Below are 20,013 nucleotides of genomic sequence, written 5' to 3'. Positions count from 1 at the left end.
AATGGATGAAAGAGATCAATTTATGCAATTATTAGTATGGACAGAAATTAGACACTGGGGTTTTTAAAGGGATTCTTAAATAGTCAATAGTGTCATTTTAATAAACATAAGCATGGCATTTCAGGGGCTTCAAATCTGAAGGCACTTACAGATACAGAAAGATACTACTACTCTCCTGGTCACTTTACCCATAATGCCCCATACCTCCAGTGAAAAAGGACCAATCAAATTTTAGTTGTGTGATGGCTCCTGGTTCATGTTTGTGTTCAAGTCCTACATCAACCTCTTCTCATCATGCAGTGTAATTAATACCCCAGAAATGTTCACCAAAAACAAATTTATATTTTATTTCAACAATGAATATATAAAGGGCTAAAAAAATCCTCCCCACTTGGCAAATAACTATAGAACTCAGCTCCAGTTTTTATCTATTGTTTCTAGGTGTGAATATACCCAAAATGATACCCAAAATCTGTGCTGTGTGTAGATGTCCATGGAAAAACACTTAAAATGCTATTTAAAAAGAGGTTTTGTTTAATTGACTACACCTTTCATGCTTTACAATTTTGGCTTAGCTGTTCTCCATTACATCGAACTACGGACAGTACTCACCGCAGCCCAAAACAAACTGTGGCTCAGACATTTTCCCCCAAAAGGAACAAAAAGAACACAGAACACACTGAATAACCCAGATACTAAGGATGTAACCCCCTTCTGCTAATTTCCCCCCTTAATTACAGGACAGTAGTACAAGCTTTTTACACCCTCAGTACTCAGTAAAACCTGGTTTTTTAAACCACATCCTCCAAAACCAGTAGCAAATTTTTACAACTAAAACTCTTCCCCGGACTTCATGTACGTCTGCTGTGGACACAGGAATGGACAGAGAATGTTTTGGCTTCTGTTTAGCAGAAGCCACATGAAAGGTGGATCCTGAATGAAACCATAAGCTGGTTATACCCAGAAAAACGTGTATCTGGTAAAATGAGACTAGTCTAAATGCTCATCCAAGTACTTAGGCCCACCGCTAAGCTGATGACCCATATAAACGTGTCCAAACCACTCCTGTACAGGTTACAGTATCTCAGCTGCTAAACCCGGGCCCATTGTCATCAGCACAGGTGAGACGCAGAGCTGCCTCCCTGCTGCATATAGCAGGTTCTGTCCATGGAGTTTCATACAAAGCCAAGTCAAATAAATAGCTTCTCTAAGGGTGAAGTCTGAAAACTAACTGGAATATTAATTAGAAGTGAATTTAACACAGTATGTGGGGGGGGGGATTCAAAGCCAAAATGATGCCTTCAAAAGAGAGACAGGGAAACAAAACCAATGGATTAGGGAGAAAAAAAACAGAAGGCTTTTCAGAGAGTGGGGTCTTATTTTCAGTCTTAATGCTCCGGTGGGGGGGTGGGCAGATGCAAAAGGGGGGAAAATGCTTTCTTCTTTTAAACGACCCTCCGCACTTCGAAAAACCTCTTCAGGTAATAAATCTGTCCCAGGGTCATGGCGACCAACACCAGTGCTTCAAAGAAGGACCACAGGACAACTCTGCTGTTCGTGTTGTCATTGACTATGGTACAAGGGGAGAAAAAAGAAAACAATTAACCAAAAAGTAAAGTGTAATTAAAGTGAATAAGCTACTTCGCACTGCGTCTTACTCGCTCTGTGTATCCTCTCCCGAACCTCCATGTACTCCTGCTCGTGCTTAACTGCCGTCATGGCAACTGCCAGCTCGTTGATCATCTCCTCCAGCTTGTTTTGGTGCGCTGAGAAACAAAGCAGGGCGGGTCACTATCTCCCAGTACAGCCAGACCACCTCCCAGCGTGCATGGTGACCAAACAATGCCGTTTACATCGTTCCAAAAAAACTACACACAAATAAGTCTTCATAATCTGTATACCCTACAACCTGCCTGTGAACAAAACGGAATGACTGAATGCAGTCTGCTTACAGGAAACACAAATAGAGCATGCACAAATTAAATCAGTTAAAGATAACTCCATTTACTTTCAGTTCACAGGTTAACATGATCTAACAGATTACACAGTTCTCATGTTAGTCTTCAATACTATTCCCATAAAATGTTTGCTCACTGGTTAATGCGCTAATGCTAACCTGGTGCAAGAAGATTGTGGGCCTTCATGATTAAACATTGGGGGTGGTGCTGTTTTAATATACTTGTTATCCCATTTTCAGACATAACAAGGTAAAGTCCTCAAAGTACAGGATGTGGGATTTATGGCATGGCTGCAGTGCACACATACACTAATCATAACCAGGCAGAAGCAGGTAGGTATTCGTCAAGGAAACCTCACACTCGAGCACGGAGGTAAGAGGCAAGAATCTAAACAAACACTAATCAGCACTGTGGTTAAGGAGGAGTGCCACCGAAACATTAACAACAAAACATGACACAGGTTATTAATCAAACTTCTGTTGCCATGCAACAAAAACCTACCATCCCAGGTGTCACCCCCCCCTTGAGGAGGAACAAACCAAGTGGAGGGGGGGGAGGAAACAGTTCCACAGGGAAGATGAGGAAGAGTAGGGGGGAAAAGACAGACAGCAGAGGGAGAGGAAGCTTTTCAGGAACATACAGGCGACAAGGAGTGTGTGCTCACGTTCGGTGACCAGCCGGTGAAGTCACACTAACGCAGACACTATTACAACCTATAAAGTGGGCGATTCAGGGAATTTGTACAACCCCAGTAAACACAAAGCTTTACAAAAAAATATATATAGCTAAAAGACAAGACAATACATACACATGACTATGTACAACTGCATGTTACTGCCGAGGGAAATGGAATATGTAGCCCTACTCTTGCATACAAGGTGCTTACACTGATCTATATTACATGGCATCAAAAACAGCAGGTGTGACAAACCCATTATTCCATTGTGGTGGGAAAAGACAAATGCAAATAGCTATTTAAATTACTAAAGACCAAGAGGAGTTCAAAGACTGACAGGCTGATAAAGCAGATCAGTGGGAACAAAGGAACAGGAGGAGTAACCTAGGCATAACTTAGATCAGAGTACTCAGTATCCACAATCACACAAGCTAATAAGACAGTAAAAAGCACCTGTAGTGTAAATGCTAGTAAGCTGGTATTAAACAGATACATAAGCAAACAAACGTGCATGAGCTATCAAAATCTAATTGAATAAGGTGTTATTAAAAAAACACAGCTAGGCTGCAGGGGGCGAAGACCATAAATCTTGGCTGTGCACAGACCCCTGACCCACCTTCCGTCTCCATTCCATCTCCCTTGGGCGCCTCTCCGATGTCAATGGTGAACATAACGATCTTGGGTGTCATGGTAGACATCTTGTTGCTGAAGCAGAACTTGTAGGTACCATCCATGTGGGCAGCCACAGAGTACTTCCCACTGGACTCTCGGTCGCCTTTATAAATCTGTTTCCCATCTGGTCCTGTAATCTGTGGTTGGAAGGCAAGTTTCACACTAATATTAATGCATGGATGACCTTTTTTAGTAACAATAAACTAATGAAATGTCATCCAGCCATTCATCCTTCAAGCGCTTATAGTCAGGGTCGCGGGGAGCTTGGAATCTCTCAGGCAGCACACGGCATAAAGGCCGGGATGGAAACAGTGCTGCACCAGCCGTTTGGCATACTGGGCATTTTCGCATGGGGAACCCCAAAGTCACAGTCCCGCCCTAGATGCCAGTAGTTTTATGTACAAGTTAACAGAAAGCATTGCGGTGATAACTTTACACATGTGCGGGCCGAAATCTACAATGAAGATCCCGTTTGGTCAGAAAACTTTGTCAGTGTGATTTAACGTCAGAAACAAGATAATTCTGACACAGAGACACTTTATTTGTTATTGAAAAAGCTTTTCTAACTAAACTGAAGGTAAAAAGACAAATGTAAAAAATTAAAATGCTAAATCCGAACAACAACGGACTTGGGTGCTGCGACATGAGGGCAGACACCCGATATTTCAAATTTAATGTGGAAAACGAACAACTCGAAGTCTGAATAGTTATTAAATCTTGCAGATGTGGCATCGAATTTTATCTCAGTTAACGTTCACAGCAATCCCCTAAAGACCAACTCTTCCAGCTGTTAACTACTCGCCCGTGTTCATTCCGGGAAATGCAAGCATATCCGGCGACCAACCAGGCGAAATTCATTTTGCTTATTTATAAGCGATGCTATTAGCAATGGGATTGCTTTCTATAAAGTGCTAGTGCATTTAACAAAGCTTTTACATCTGCGGTCGTTGCTTTCTTGGTACAAATGTACACATCCAGAAAAGTGTTAATCAAGCCCAGTAATCGAGCTGTGGAAATTTTAAGACGTCCGATACCACTGGTGTTGTTTTTCTCCCACCAGCCATGTTGCAGCTGTACAAGGCTCATTTTGTTCTGCATGAAACACCATGCAGGGTTAGCAGCAAAGTGCTGAGCCCAGTTCTGCACCTGCACGCGGAAGTAGGAGCGCTCATCCGCGGCCTCACCTCCACATCGATGTCGAGGAAGCCTCCCTCGGCTACCTCGAACATGAGGCCCATCTTGGTGCCAGAGTTGACGCGCTCGAAGAAGCACTCCTCGGCGTGGGCATCTATACTGACAAAGTACCCAGAAGCAGTGGCGGATAATACTGCCGCAAGGACCAGGAGTTCCGAAAAGGTGTACATTTCTTCTTATTTATCGCCCACTCTGCTCTGTGGAGGTGAGAGGTACTCCGAGTCCGTGAGGTTCCGGCGAGGCATCAACTTGCAGAGGTGGAGTTTGCGTTGACGAGGCTTGAGAAAGGAAACGTGAGCCCCAGCGAAAGTGCCACGTAAATCCGGACGGCACGCAGCAAAGGACAAACAGAGCGCGCAGATCGCGCATCGCTCCCCTCTCAATGGGTGTCACGATAAAAGCTGATTCCAAAACTCTGCCGCCCCCTGAGGTTATATGTAACGTACGTCAAATTATACGCTAATTTTCACAAATTAAAATATATTACACTAAAGCGAGGTCGATTAAAACTCATTACCTTCTGTCTTTCAAAGTAACCCAAGATTGCAAATGAACACCGTTTTCATTATTTTAACAAAGCAACGGGATTAATGGAAAGTCTGACTTATTTTGACAAGTGTGGCTCATTTAAGTGGGAGTTCCGTTCCTTCAATGTGTCTTAAATGAATCCCCGCTGAGCTACCATGGTAACTCAGGCGAGTGAACAAGTCTGCTTCGGACCAGTGGCCTGTACTACGAAGTGGAGTTACTGGCTTATCGGGGTAACTTGTCGGATCTAAGGTACCACAGTTTAAATGGACTTCATATTCGTTCACTTACATTTTAGCTAGACTGCCTTAAATCCGACAAGTTACCCCAATAAGACAGTAACCCCGCTTCGTAATGCAAACCACTGGTTACTGGTCTCACTTAGTTAAGCGGTGTCTCAAAGAACGTCCGACGTGTGGAAACAGATTCCCAAAAGATCGTTCCATCGGACGAAATTCCGCGCTCTCACTAATCATGTCATGTAATAAATATATTAAGGCCTATAAAAAAATCACGTCTCCGCATTCTAATTAATACCAAAATAATTAAAACAAAAGCGTACCCGTGCTACAAAGGACAAACATGACATGCAATAACTGAAATTGAAAGCATGTATTTATATTTTATTTAGTCACTGTCTACCGAAAGTTAATTAGTATTTTACTAATAGGCTACAAAGACAAGATACGGTTATTTGTGCAGAACATATCACACGGATGCGATTGAAAGTATTTTACGGAAATCAGATAATACAGAATAACATTATACAGTAAGAATGACACGCGAACTCAACCCAGAAGGTTCCCTGTTGACCCTGAGGATCGAGCCAGGAACTTTCGCGGTATAAGGCGACAGCACGAACCACTGTACCACCATGTCACTGTATTAGGCATTTGTAACATTTACATAACTTACGCATTTAGTTTGTCTGCAATTCATTGCCAAGCCATCTCATTGGCTTTATTAATGGCCACAGTATTGCCTTTTTAGCGATTACGTCTTTGTATTTTTCATACAGCTCAATCAGCAGCGTTTGTTCTGGGGCGGGAAAAAAAACGCCGCTCTCGTTTTACACGTTTTATGATTCATTTGATCGATCTATTGTTCATCTATTCATGTGGGTTTCTTAAATATCTCAGGTGTGCGCACTAAGTGAGACTATGCAAGTCTGTCTTGTATGAGCCTTGATTAATTAAAGTGGAACCGGGTTAATTGAACGACATGAGACTTAATTTAGAGATGGCGTTAGTTTGAGTCTGACTTTTTCGGGAAAGTCTGGCTTTCTTTAGCTACTTTCATGGAATTCCCCCCAGGCCCATGGACAGGTAATGAAATTACGGGTACAAGCCCCGATGGGTTCTTTTCTGTAGGGCTAGCGGACACCCCGTGAAATTTCAAGCTTACGGCCACATATCTGTGTGGTAATGTAGGCCTATGCAATATTCAAAATAGGGACGTTACTAAGGCTATTTCAGCCCCCCCCCCCCCCAAAAAAAAAAAAAAAAAACAAGTTCTACCACGTAAATAAACCCACTCCAATCACTTTAGTGTGTGTTGGCATTCATGTAAAACCTTAGCTCCCTTTTCGGAAATCTTTGGTGACGTTCCTGATTCAAAATGCTGTTTAATGTTAAATTAAAATAAGTTCTACATTCATCGTTAGTAGCGACAATGGCTGTATTCAATTTTATCGCATGTTGGAAAACTCCACATGTGCTTGTACATGTAGGCTACATGACATGATAAATTCCCCTGACGACGTTACTTAAACCAGCGTAGGCTTACGGTTGGTTACTGGTCAGCTTTACTAAACAATTTTCAGATGAAATTGTAACTCTGCATTTACCAGACTGGATGCTTTTTAGTTCTCTATACGAACGTGCGATCCTTTGCAAATAACAGCTAAATATATATTTAAACTTTTAACATAAAAGGGGACTGTGACAACAAGAGTTCTTCTATTTCTTAAACATTCAAATGTTGCCTTTCATACGAATCTCGGAGTTTAATTCATTGCTGTTTGTCCCCTTCCCTTTGAGCTGTGTGATCATAATTAAAAATAAATGCACTGTATACTTAAAATTCGGCTATTTATCCAGTGGCATTCAAATAATATATGGAATATTCAGATTGTAAGCATCGTGACCATGTAACATAGGACAAACGAATAAATCCTCACAAGCGGCAGGTATTTTAACTTTTCTTAAGCACGTTGTTTCAAAGACTAAGAAACTGAAAATTAGTAAGGACAAATTATAAACATTAAAGTTAAAAAAAGGTTTACAAAAGAAACTGAAAACCGATTTAAAATGAATCCATTAACGTTTTATTTTGACGGTAACCATAATTTAAATAGGCTAAGTAAAGGAAGACATGTAACACAATTAAATTGAACATTTGGTGACTGAAAATTTGTCTGTGTACCGTGTGAAGCAGTTACAAAAATATTTTTTAACTTTAAGGTAGATAAAGTTAAGGCAATAAATGTGAGAAAATTATATTTACATTAAGTAAGGCGTACAGGATACGAGCCAGTCGGCCCTTATTAATGTGATTACCAATGCATGTAATTTTTCGTGCATTTTATTAATATTCAAGCAAGCCTACTTGTAATGACCAGAATGAATTTCCACTTCGTTCCACACATGTAACTTTTCAACGATTAAAATATTTATATTGACAGACATGATTCATTGATGCGTTATGCATTCAGCAAAGAACAACTGTGGAGCATTCGACAATTTCCACCTTACAGAAATATACTTTCGTAAGAGTACCGTTTTCACACAATAGCCTGGTGTCGTTTGTGTACTTTACTTTGCAACCATGAAATATGTTGTCCATCCTGCTAGCAGAAGTGCTCCCAAAAGCACTGTATAGCTGAAGAGCACAAACTTCAGCAGCTCCTTGAGAGTCCGCAGGAAGCGGATGGTCAGCGGCTCCACATCAAAGCGACAGGCGTCCAATTCCAACCGTGATCTCGCCATGTCTTCGTCGCCAGACTTGGCCTGCCAACACAGTGTTAACAACAGTATACACCCGTCGTTTGTGACATATATCCTTTTTCAGTTTTTTCAGTTATTCCGCGTACTTTCTTCAATCTAGTATACATATATTAGACCCAAGATCAGGAACTGTCAGCCTACGTAAATTATTTGACAAAGAGCAGTAATGTACTTCATACATTTTTAATACTTTAATTGCTCCTAATGTTCTGCATGGATTCCATTAAACCTCGGTAGCCCCAGACTCTTCAGTATGGTAGACACAAATACATTTTTTAAAAAGTAGCCTAGTACCTTAAGTTTTAAACACTGTTCAAAATCAGTACTGTATTAATGAGTTAGATTTTATATACAAAGAATTTCAACATATACGGCATTCTCATTATAATGGAAATAGAATTATCTATCCTTGGTACTGAAACAGATTTAAAAACCCATGCGCGTTTTGTACAAGTATCGCATATAATGTTCGTTAGCTCAAGTGAGATAAAACTAAATGTTATGCATGTGACTTGAAAACATCTATACATTCTATTCAACACAATGCAAAGTGCATTTTTAAATCTACATAGCACTTCCATAAATGTCGATTAAAAAGATTTTACACTATGTTCAAAGCACTAATGGCAATTCTTAAATACACAGACAATATTTTTATTGGGACAGGGGACGACATTTTCGCATTACTTGTCGTATACGTTTATGGTGTATCGTTATATTTAGCCTATTGCAGATTAATGAAACTGCTAATTAATTACAACGAAAGGATTCAAGAAAAAATAATCTAAGGGAAATAAAACAATAACTAAAATAATCTGCAAAATAGATCTTATAAGCAATACTCACTCGTTCACGGGATTTTACTTCTTGAAATTAAACGAAGTTGAAGCCCTTGACGCACCACAACGGTTCCCTTCGCGTTATGATGGGAGAACAAGGTGATGTTGGTAGCCACAAGTCGTAATGGCATAGGAGCGGCCAAGGGCAATTAAATTGATTGCAGGAGTCAAAACCCTTGGGTTTCCTAATGGAGAGCAAAGCACAGTCACAGGCTCACGTGCATCTCCTGGGTGAGTCCGAGACAGACTTTCTCAGGCTCATTCTCATCACGTGTTTCATAAAGCCGTGTCTTTACTCCTCTCACAAAAAAACATTTCCCATTCGATTTCCCTAACTTTTCTAGTATTTATTAATATTTCGCGCAAATATAATCAGTAAAATGGAGTTGAAGGATCGAAGTCTTAGATCGCAAGGTTTTCACCAGCACTTTCATGCTGATGTTTTTTTTTTTTGATGTGCGCAAACTTATTTTTTTGTAAAGTATACCTTTCAAGTATTTGAAACTGTCATTTTCAAATAATTTCAGTGTGTAGTGGGGACACATAGAGAAAAGTATAAATTTTACTTAAAGCACAGTAGGACGAGCAGATACGCTAATGTACGCAAAGCATACATTTGAAACGACATTTAAGGCCTGACGATCTATACTCCGTGCCGCTTCTGTCCGGATGAGTGATCGGCTTCATGTCACTACTTCGTACTATTTTCCGGACAAAAGGTTCCTGGCGCAGGACACGGACCTGCTATCGATCGGAGAAAGATCAAACTCAAGCGTCAACCGAGTTATCTTCCCCCGAAACAGGGAGCAAATGGCCCCTTAATTCAATCAGCCCCCATGCTATCAAATCATTGCCTGATCCAGACCATAAGATCCAGGAATAACCGGCCTATTATCTGACTGATGAGTGGCTTGTTAGCGGTAATTGCTCCTCCAGAGAGCCTGGCTGCTACCGGCACACCGGGCTTCCAGTCTTTTTAGGTCCATCTTTAACTGCTGAAAGGAAGAAAAACCCCTTTTTGCGCTAATTTTTATTGGCGTCACAGACTGCTTCAGCATCAAATACTAATCCGTACACTTTAGGCGAGGTGTCTTTCAAACCAATAAATGGCCATGATTTAAATCACATTTACATTTATTTAGCAGAGGCTTTTGTTCAAAAATGAATTAATTGAATTTGATTTATTGCGAGAGAGGAGGGTTAGCATACTGTGCAGATAAGGAACAATGGTACCAATGTGCAAAAAATCTCCGTGGGTGAGATTAGCAGCAACTGGGTAGGTGGTTTGTATCTGCAGAACAATACCAGTTAAGTAAACAAAACCGAACCATTTGACCCTTTATCTATCATTACACACAAACCACTGCTGTCCCTTTGATAGTTTATTTACATAAAAAACATTGAGCACAGCACAGGTGTCACAAAACACAGAAAGGGTGAAAGCCCAACACAACATATAATGGACGGGGCTCTGGGACACAGGTGGCACTGGGAACGGCCCAGGAGACCCCAATGGTCTCCACATGCTCCTCAATCACTTTCCATCTGGAGCAGTGGCCTCCAGTCCTGGTGTCAAATAATCCCAGTTTATCCTTTCTGCACACAACAGGTTTTTGAATTGTGCATGAAAACTTCATTAGTTCATTTTGGCAGATAATCAATAGAATCAGATGTTCAAGCTCTGACCTTAAACCGGCATGCACACCTGGCCAGCAGAAACAGGATGGGAGGCCATTACTGCCACATGTCACTGTCCCAGTAAGGAATTATCATCCGGAGCTGTCTTAAGTAAAAGACACTGTTAGTGCCTTTGAGAAGGAGAAGGGCAGTGCTGCAGGAAAGCAGATGGAGAGGGACAGGTACGGCTGGAAACCTGCTAACAGGGACACGTGTGATGGGCATACTCAGCTCCAGTGTGCGTAGGAGGGCTGGGCTTTGGTAACACTGAATAGGGTCATGAAGCCACAAACTCTACAGAATCTCAGCAATGTTTCGATTGCTGCAGGTAAGATGACTGTTTGGAGCTGGGGAAGGATCATCCTTTGAGAAGGGAGCAGGTGATCTTGGAAAAAAGGAGGTTGAGGAGTCCAGATACGCAGAGCACAAAGCCGCCTCTCATGGGCAAGCCCGGTGGGGGGGGGGGGGGGGGGGGGGTGCACATTAGCACGGCACCTCCAGCCGCTCCATCAGGGACTTGATGAAGCTGGTGCCATTGATGAGCTTGGTGGTGGCGATCACGTACTCTGTTCCCCCGTCCTCCATCTGGGACAGGAAGCGCAGGGCGGCAATCTCAGCGTACGTCACGCCTCCCAGAAAGAACACCAGCGTGATCCTGTTCTCCCCCTGCTGGCCTGTGGAAGTGGGGAAACAAAGAGGCACATATTCCGCTTTCTGCTTATCATCATCAAAATGGACTCCTCCATACCTCCAGCTGGCCCCTCCCAACACAGCCCTCCCACGGTGTCATCCGTAATTGCTGGATTATCTTGTAACCCCCCACACCAATTTAATTATCACTTTCCCAGTACCCATACAGTCCCGACAAGCAGAGGCACGTCTGACAAAACATGGCATCTCAGATACATAGTGCTAATTAGCATGCATCATATCTAACCCACCACGCCCAGGACTGCTGCAGCAAGAACGCAGGGAGACAGCAGGACAGTACTACTGATCTTAGTAACAGCCCCCCCACAACTCATCAGGTAACATGCGCTAAATGCAGAGCAAGCAGACAGTCACAACAGCTGATGATCTTGTATGGATCATTACTGCCAATGTATCTAAACCGTTTCCCAAGCACACCACCAACAGCGACCTGTCCGCCCCCCTCCCGTACAGACGGACGGACAGACACCATCCTTTGCTCTCACTGTTTGTTCCAGCTCTCCCATAAATCAGGCCCACGCCTTATCTGTGTCTGGCACATGGGGAACAGCTTGCTGAGGGCCTCCAGCCACCCTGCGCCCCCCCCCGCGCCCATACACACGTTTCTTGTGCAGCCCCGAGGGGAGCTGTTGGCGCTCTTCGAAGTGCGGCCCCGGCAGCATCTTCAGCACCTCCTCGATGCTGCGCCAGCCGGGCCGGGCCAGCAGCTGGGTGAGCCGCACGCTGAGGGGCGCGTAGCCGCTGTACACGTAGGAGATGTCGTTGGGGTTCTGCAGGGAGATGCGCAGCCAGAAGGGGCCAGAGAGTCAAGGACACTTTTAAAAAGAGAATGCTTATTTAGTTATTTAACTAAAACCACATTTATAAATAAGACTCAAGCCAAAACATAATATTGAACTTAAGGACAAAGGAATATGTGGCGTTTAAACTAGGAGGTGACAGCCTGCTTTGATGGGAAGCCCACCTGCTCGTTGGCGTCCTCCATCCACAGCTTGAGGGTCTTCCTGATGGTGGGGTAGTTGTTCCTTGTTGCTGTCTGCAGTTTCAGGAGGCCAGCTTTCTCCAGGTTATTCAGTGTTAAAATGTGCTGGAAGCCATATGTCTGTGGAGGTTGGGGGGGGAGAGATGAGCTCCAAATGTCCTCTGAATCTTAGCACAGCCACAGAGACTCAAACCTCTCCTCATCCTCACATCCAGAAGCAGCGGTGGCTCTCCTGGTCACAACACTGCAGCCGATGCCCATCTGTCTACTAAAACGTATGCAGTTCTGCCCATCCCAGGCAGAGGAACAGGGAGGCCTGCAAGCTTGGAGGTATAAGGCAACAGTGCTATCTACTGGGCCACTGTGCCACTCCCTGTCAGTTACTAGTTACCAGTTAAACCACAACACATTAGCTTATTATTACATGTATCTGTATAAAATATAAAATACTGCAGTATAAATGCTAATCAGTCAGGATAAATAGTTCAGCATAGCACAAGTTCAGATACGCATATGGATTTTTGGAAACCAGAAATACACTGAATACAAGGACACAGAGTTGAGTAGTCTTTGGCTAGTACTCCGTTTTTATCATTACCACTACTACTAGTGTTTGTAATTTACCTTCCCTTGTTTTGTTTCATCTTGATAGTAATAGTACTTCTGGGTGTTTTAGTGCTGTACAGCACTCTGTGACCTCTTGTCTGTGAAAGGCGCTTTATAAATAGGTTTTACTGACTGAGAGCAATATAAAGATGAAGAGATTAGAGGCAGATGGGGATTAAGCCAAAAGCCGACACTCTGGCATTGTTGAGTACCTCGTTTTACTGTTATTAATCTTAAAAGCCCAAAGCGATTTTAATGACTGAAAAATGTTCAAAAACTAAAATAAAACTGTAAGATCATTATGCATTTATAATGTTTGAAGGCTAATGGGAGAGAAGAGCGGCGAATGAGCAGGTCATAGGCATTTCGAGATTGACGTCGAGAGAATCACCATAAATACCCCTAAACATAGACTGAATGGGCTGGCAGGAATATACATGTGCTTTTGAATGCATGTGGCATCGTACAGATGTATGAGAGAGATGTGAAGACTTGGGTACATAGATCAGTTAAGCTCTACCTGCAGGATCTCCCTCTTGTAAAAATCCAGAACTTTCTGCTTGAGGCCATTGTTGCACACGGACTGCATGCAGACTAGACGCAGGATTTTGATCAAGGGGTCCTTGCGAGCGATGCAGTCCTCTATGTAGGTGTTGGCCTGCGGGGGCAGGGGGGGGGGCATCCTTTATTTCTCACAGACAGCACACAGCCACCTTTCATTAAGGTGGTGCTGAAGTCGGGGGGGGGGTTGCCATACCTTGTCAGTGTCCACTCCAGTCATAAACTCCTGCTCCACTGTCAAGTTATCGAAAAAGGCTTCGGAAGCTGTAACAGAGAATGAAAATAAAATAAACCAGTGCAAAATTTACACTGAGGGGTTTGTCCTATAAATGTACATTTCAGCTACTTACCAAATTCTTTTACACAATGTGACTTGTAGAAATTATGATTCTACATTTAAATAATTTGCATGGTTCCATACTTATTTACTAAAACAAGTACATCACTTTAGGGTGTAACAGCCTGCAATCTTCTTGTTTTTAAACAAACAGTCCCTTTCTGACATAAGTCTAGTACTTATCATAAGTGACCTCAGCATAAAGTTATAGCTACTGCCTCAACTGGGCACACATAGTGGGGTGGTGTAGGCAAGGGAGGGGCACGCAACATCCGCATCAGTGGAGACACAGAAGGAACCATGTGTGAGGCAGAATCCTGAAGGCTCTGCCCTTGAGGAGGGGACTGAACCTAAACCGATCACATGATACATTTCAGGTAGGAGTGGTAAGTCAGCCGGGACATTTTCGAGGAAAACGCAAACAGAGGCGGAGTCTCTCTCACTGGTGATGTCCTTGATGAGCTCTGCGATGGATGTGTGGTTGGCCAGGGAGGTGCGGGCCGCCTGCATGTGGGGCAGCTGCGACACAAACTGCTTGATTTCTCCCACCGTCTTGGCATTGTGGCGCTCCTGTTAAGACAAAGCGTGCTGCCATGGAGACACGTCCACCTGGGCAGGGCTGCGGGCTGCAGCCACGGCCACAGGCTCCAGCAGGACACTGGGGAGGATGCTGGGGTAAGAATGACCCCCTGCCGCTGTTTTTGTGGATTACAAAGACTTCTCTGGCTTTTCCTCAGTACCAGATATGGATCTGGGGAAGGAACCACAAATGCTAAACAGGGAGTGAGTTAGTGAGAAAGTGCAAGAGAGAGAGAGAGCGAGAAAAAAATAAGAGGAAAGGCAGCGCAAAATGAGCAACCAAAGAAAATATACACACACACGTGTGTATATATACTCATATACATATATATATACACACACAGATTTCTGTTAACACTGTGATTCTCACCCCCTCCCTGAAGCATAATTCCTTTATTTGTTCTCATTTTCATTTTGGGGTGAAGGATCATTTCTTAGGTGGGAAAATGCTTAGCTAAAATTAAAGTCCCAAGTTCAAGGTGGAAGCTGACCGTCCATTCTTTGCCTGAGAATTCCCAGAAGCACCTGCCCACTCAGCGCATGGGGGGGGGGGGGGGGGGGGGGGGGCACTTAGCCTGCTAGCTAGCCAAGGACGTTGACCTTGGGAAACGATCAGTGGAACCATGGAGACCGTTCTGCACTACTCAGCTACTCTTAAGAGGCATCTGTACCGCATCATTGTGTCGATTATATTACCCTGCAAAATTAACATGAAGGACTGAGTAATGATTAAAACGCAACATCAAGCTTGAATAAACCCCCTCCCCTAAAAATCAAGCCAGACCAACTCAAATAATCTAATGAACTCAGTCGCACCCTGGAGCACCCACTGAAATTAAGCTGTCAATTTGTCAGAAGGGGTTTTGTTTAACAGCAAAGGACCAACAAACATTCTGGACGAGTCTAGACATGATGCAACTAACAAAGGCTAACATGCAAAAGAGGACCTAGAAGAAACCAATTTCCTTTTTCATTAACACTCTCTGATCACCTGCACACACAATCAGCCCTTTCTGTCCCCTACGGATGTTCCAGAACATTCTCAAGTGCCTGGTGAGATGGCATACCATTCTGCCAGTGTTCCTTAAGCTTTACTTCATGCACCATGTGTGAGTTTGTTGATGAACATATTGGATAGAGACTAATTCCACATGGTTACTGTATGCGGCTACAGGTTTAACTCTCAGGCAGGTATATACTTATACAACAATCTGTTAACAATCTGTTCATTAGATGCGAGGCCAAGAGAATGGTCTAATTTAGGGTGGGCAGTCTTATCCACAAGGGGCTGGTGTATATGCGGATTTCTGCTGTAACTTCCTAATTAGATTACTAATTAGAGGACCGATTGGCTGAAGAGTCCTCACCCCTGGGAATGAACAGCTGACCTAAAGATTATCCCAAGAAGCCTGCATGCACACTGGCCCTCTATTGATAAGATTGGCCACCCCTGCTCTAAATAATGGTTTCCACATTTGGCTTCAGTATTACGAAACAATGGTGTCGATCGAGATTAAAGGTCAAATCTTAAGTGAGGCAAATATAAATAGTGACAGATTTCCTAACAATCCAACCATGTGGTGGGACATCTGGTCAAGTTAGACTGCAGTTACTCCTGAGCCATGGGCAGGCAGGAGAACATGGACCAACCTCAAAGGCAGCTGAGATGATCTTGGCCTTCTTGCTGAGAGCTGCCCCCACAGCGTTGAAGTTCTTGTCACGGATCTCAGCATAGAGCTCCTCAGCAGAGTTGAGCTGCAGCTTCTTAGGTTCCGTGGGAAGGTCCTTTTCTCCTTCACCTTGCTTCTTCTGGGCAAACTTCTCTGGCGGCAGCTTAACGTAGCCTGTGATGGGGATCACATGGGTGGAAGGAGGATCATTCAGGCTCACTTCCCTTAACAGCAGATTCCAAGATGCTGCCCGGCCAGCTAAAAATTCCCACTTGCTCGCCATTAATTGGGACGTCACCATAAAAGAGGGATTCTGAGAAAAACCTCAACCAGAAGGGAGAAGCAGCTCTGATGCAGCCAGGAGCTCACTGTTGTTGATGCTGTAGATCTCGTCAATCAGCCCCTCGTAGGTGAGCTGCGTCGCCAGTGGCGTGAGCAGGTCCACATTTCGGTCCAACAGCAGCAGCGTGTCAAACACTGGCAGGATCTGTGTCTGGCAGCCTGCAAACTCCCTCTTCATCCTAAGCATCATGTTGGCCACATGCTGCAGGACATCATCCCTGGTCATCATCCTCCACATCTAGCACTCATAAATGTACTCCTAACACTGAGCACTGCTGCATATACCACTTCTGAAAGCAAAATCTGCCCCAATACTTTTCAAACTAACCAGAGATCATTTCTTCAACGTAGAGCTGGATCAAAATACAACATAGAATCTGGGGGAAGTTAAAGGCTCCTGAGGTGACCAGCAGAACATAAAACATGGCAAAGTGGCCATTTCTACTTACCTGTAAATATTTTAATGTTGTAAACAAATAAGCAAACACTTGATTAATTAAGAAGCCAAAGCCACTGTGCTAAAACCTGAAGGGGGAGGTCTGCTTATCCATCTCTCCCACGCACCCGTGCACACTCCCCCTTCCCGAAAATCTGTGGGATGGTGCCATACAGCGCCTGGAGGGTCATCAGTCCCTTGGCCGTGTGATACAGGCTGGTCTGGTCATTCTCAAGGTAGCATTCCTGTGTGGGATTTACAGCAAGACACAATCAGTATGCAGCCCCCCAGTGCTTTATAAGTAGCTGACAAGTTAAAATCAGTGTCTAGTGGATGTACAAGAACAAGCGTGTGGATAAAGGTGGGGGTGTGGCTCAGAGAGTTAGGTTCTTGTAACTGAAAGGTTGTTGGTTCAAATTCCATGGTCAGCAGAGTGATTTTACTGTGGGGCCCCGAGCCCCACATCCCCATTTTCTCAACTGTATGTCACTTTGAACAAAAGCATCAGCTAAATTAATAAGGGTTTGTTCCCACTATGTGTGAAAGCAATGCATGATGTTCTCACTAGTTTGGTGCGTTGCACGCAATTCTCTGGGCAGCACTTGATGACAATGAAAAATGGATACAAATGTATTCTGAAGTGTTTGTATTTACTCCCTCTTTTACCCCTGCAAACACTAGGTATAATCATGTACAATCATAGAAACGGCCAATACAACCCAAAATTAAAAAAAAATTGAGATGGACAAGAACATGGACAAATGCAAGATGAACACACAGTAAAGCAGATGTGAAAAAAAAAACGCTGTGTAATACACTGGGCATTTCATTACTGCCTAGTGTGAACATACCCTAAATGTAAATTACAACTCTTGCTTTATTTCCTAAGGCCCAGAGATCAGAGTGTTAATCCTTCAGTGCAACTTCTGTGCATGTTGTCAGGCATGTTGAATGTGCAGTTTGTTTCCGAAGGTTGATGAAACATGTCTGCATTTTGTGAAAATGCATCTTTGTGCAGTTCGGGGCCTACGTGGCACGGCCAACAAACCCGAAATGCGCTCTCAGACTCCATGGACAGCAGGTCCCCATCATAAGGGATGAGATCCAGGATGTACTCATCCACATTGATCAGCGAGCCCAGCACACCCTTCTCCTTCAGCCGCTGCTCACACAGCAGACTCCGGCGCGGCACAAACAGGACGTGGAAGTCACGTGGCGTGCGGAGTTTGTCCTCACTGCCAGGGAAGCAAGCGTGTGCGCACACACACACACACACACACACACACACACACACATTTAATCATTGTGCATGGAAGAACGTACAAGGCAAATGAACAGTCAAGCATTTTCCACAACTGATTATCAAGTACAGGTACATGGTAAAGCTGAAGCACAGGGCACATTCAAAATCATGCACTGAGAGCAAATCACACAACATTTTAGCAACTTATTTTTAGAATGTGGGAGAAAACCAGAGAATCCTGAGGAACCCTGTGGAAACACAGGAATAATATACAAGTTCCACACAACCTGATGTGGGGCCAGACTCCAAGCCATGGCTATGAAGGAAGGAAATCATACTAACACCATCTTTTTTAACCATTTTGTAACCATTCTTTAGAGATTAACCTTGACAACAGAAAAGAAAACTAACAAAGAAACATTGAGCTACAAAAAGTAGCAGCCGCAAGCAGGCCCATCATAGCTGCTCAGCACGCAGACTTCCTGTACAGTGTGGGAGGGAATAGCACAAATACTTTAATCTAATAATACCATCAGCTGACACACTCCATGGCACGGACCGATGCCAGTTTGGCTTCTGCTTTCGGGAGACTGACCTAGCGACATTCTCTGCAATTATGTCCATTAACTCCAGCTTAGGCCTTACAAAGAAGATGATGTTCTTAACATCGGCTGCCGGGAGACGTCCCGGCTTTAGAGTGAACATCTTCTCCACCTCATGTTCCTGTGACAGCGGGATTAATTATCAGAAGTGCACAATGTTACATGCAGAGATAAGACTTACTTGCATTTGAAAAAACGTGATTAGAAGTCCATACCTTCAGTAGAGAATACTGTGCGATTAATCCAAAGGGGCCAGTCAGATACTCATCCCATACAATTGCCTGTGGACAATAAACAAGAAATACCACTGTACCAAAAACTTATTTGTCAACTTAAACATGCTCTTAAGTTATACTTATAAATATAAAGTAATGGTAACAATAGTTGAAGGCTTTGGTCAAGATATTTTGTGCTTTCCTTGGTTCAAGTTTAGTCTAGACTGAAGCACTGCATGTAATTATTGCGTATTCTTTGTTTTTTCTCTCTGCCAAACATTATTCTGGGTTAAAAGAGGGGTAGAACAGGCTCGGATAAATTCGGATGGGGGATTACAGTCAAACTTCCTCTGATACAGTTTCATATCGCTGAGTAGTATGACAATACAGAAGAATGATATCACTGTATATGAATAAGCTTCAATAAATAGGCGTGTATCAATTTGTCAGCTACCATATCTGGATGCGTAACAGACTTTGGCAAGCTCAGCGAATAACAAGGGATGCAAATATACATAATAACTTATTAAATTTGTTTGGAATGCAGAGTAGGTTGTGATAACCTGATACCACCCCATCGACAAATGTATTTAATATGTGATGGACAACGTTAAATGTTGACAGTAGAAAAACGGATCCACTTGTGTGCAACGATATACCAAGACTCCATATAAATATTTACAACCGGAGTGGTAAATAACCTTTACAGATCAAATTACACAAACAATACCTTGCTACCAGCGCATTTGTCCAAAAATTCTCGCAGCTCCTTCCGTGCGGCCTCTCTCAAACTATTAAGATTCACTCGTCCGTAAGACAGGTGCGCCGCCATCTTCCTGCCTTCCGAAACAAGAATCATGTGACAAACGGGCGGATCATGTGACCTATGGTCGCGTTTTTCGAAGTCATGGGTTTCAATCCAATATTGCACAAGGGTCTTTTCATAAATGTTCACACTATATCCATATTATTTGATTAACATTTACCACAGTTCTTTTATTAAATATATTTTTTTACTTTGAGTGTAATCATAAAATAATAATGTTATGCACGTTACATTTGTACATATTTTTTATTTAATGTGTTCTGCTAACATTCATAACATTCATACATTCAGACTCTTCATTGCGTGAATTTCGCCTCGTAGTAGCACATTTGGACGTTTTATGTGGCATTTGTA

The 20,013-nt window shown here is 43.2% G+C and overlaps 2 protein-coding genes and 1 long non-coding RNA gene across 4 annotated transcripts; all 3 read right to left on the bottom strand.

Annotated features, from left to right (window-relative positions):
* Positions 1 to 322: 322 nt before the first annotated feature.
* Positions 323 to 4,854, bottom strand: LOC125709555 (transmembrane emp24 domain-containing protein 2-like). 2 transcript variants are annotated; one of them, XM_048978136.1, is made up of 5 exons: positions 4,491 to 4,854; positions 3,251 to 3,443; positions 2,460 to 2,480; positions 1,659 to 1,766; positions 323 to 1,570 (listed from the first exon to the last, which is right to left on the bottom strand). In XM_048978136.1, the coding sequence occupies exons 1-5, from the start codon at positions 4,668 to 4,670 to the stop codon at positions 1,446 to 1,448; spliced, it is 627 nt and encodes a 208-aa protein (XP_048834093.1). In that variant the 5' UTR covers positions 4,671 to 4,854; the 3' UTR covers positions 323 to 1,445. The 2 variants fall into 2 exon arrangements, with proteins under 2 accessions (XP_048834093.1, XP_048834102.1); XM_048978145.1 differs by lacking the exon at positions 2,460 to 2,480 and having other exon boundaries at positions 4,491 to 4,827.
* Positions 4,855 to 7,597: 2,743 nt separating this feature from the next.
* Positions 7,598 to 9,289, bottom strand: LOC125709566 (uncharacterized). The gene is made up of 2 exons (XR_007382747.1): positions 8,880 to 9,289; positions 7,598 to 8,036 (listed from the first exon to the last, which is right to left on the bottom strand). It is a non-coding gene; the product is annotated as an uncharacterized LOC125709566 (long non-coding RNA).
* A 952-nt stretch (positions 9,290 to 10,241) lies between these two features.
* Positions 10,242 to 19,689, bottom strand: vps33a (VPS33A core subunit of CORVET and HOPS complexes). Its single transcript, XM_048978055.1, has 13 exons — positions 19,564 to 19,689; positions 18,834 to 18,899; positions 18,612 to 18,739; positions 17,822 to 18,008; positions 16,902 to 17,018; positions 16,365 to 16,539; positions 15,976 to 16,169; positions 14,190 to 14,316; positions 13,606 to 13,673; positions 13,369 to 13,506; positions 12,225 to 12,362; positions 11,862 to 12,030; positions 10,242 to 11,223 (listed from the first exon to the last, which is right to left on the bottom strand). Exons 1-13 carry the CDS (start codon positions 19,663 to 19,665, stop codon positions 11,033 to 11,035), a joined length of 1,800 nt encoding a protein of 599 aa, XP_048834012.1. The 5' UTR covers positions 19,666 to 19,689; the 3' UTR covers positions 10,242 to 11,032.
* Between the last annotated feature and the right edge of the window lie 324 nt (positions 19,690 to 20,013).

This window comes from Brienomyrus brachyistius, chromosome 2 (genome assembly GCF_023856365.1).
Source record: "Brienomyrus brachyistius isolate T26 chromosome 2, BBRACH_0.4, whole genome shotgun sequence".
Taxonomy (NCBI): Eukaryota; Metazoa; Chordata; class Actinopteri; order Osteoglossiformes; family Mormyridae; genus Brienomyrus; species Brienomyrus brachyistius.
The sequence above is the reverse complement of the archived record's forward strand: the minus strand, read 5'-3'. Positions and strand labels throughout refer to the sequence as shown.

Excerpts from the sequence above, each read along its gene's own strand:
- LOC125709555 (XM_048978136.1), bottom strand. The coding sequence starts at position 4,670 with ATGTACACCTTTTCGGAACTCCTGGTCCTTGCGGCAGTATTATCCGCC. Across the intron at positions 2,481-3,250 it reads AGATGGAATGGAGACGGAAG|GGGGGGGTGACACCTGGGAT; the intron begins GTGGGTCAGGGG and ends TTCCTCCTCAAG. Across the intron at positions 1,767-2,459 it reads GGGGGGTGACACCTGGGATG|CGCACCAAAACAAGCTGGAG; the intron begins GTAGGTTTTTGT and ends TTTGTTTCTCAG.
- vps33a (XM_048978055.1), bottom strand. The coding sequence starts at position 19,665 with ATGGCGGCGCACCTGTCTTACGGACGAGTGAATCTTAATAGTTTGAGA. Across the intron at positions 18,009-18,611 it reads ATTGCAGAGAATGTCGCTAG|TGAGGACAAACTCCGCACGC; the intron begins GTCAGTCTCCCG and ends CTTCCCTGGCAG. Across the intron at positions 13,674-14,189 it reads GCTCATCAAGGACATCACCA|CTTCCGAAGCCTTTTTCGAT; the intron begins GTGAGAGAGACT and ends TCTCTGTTACAG.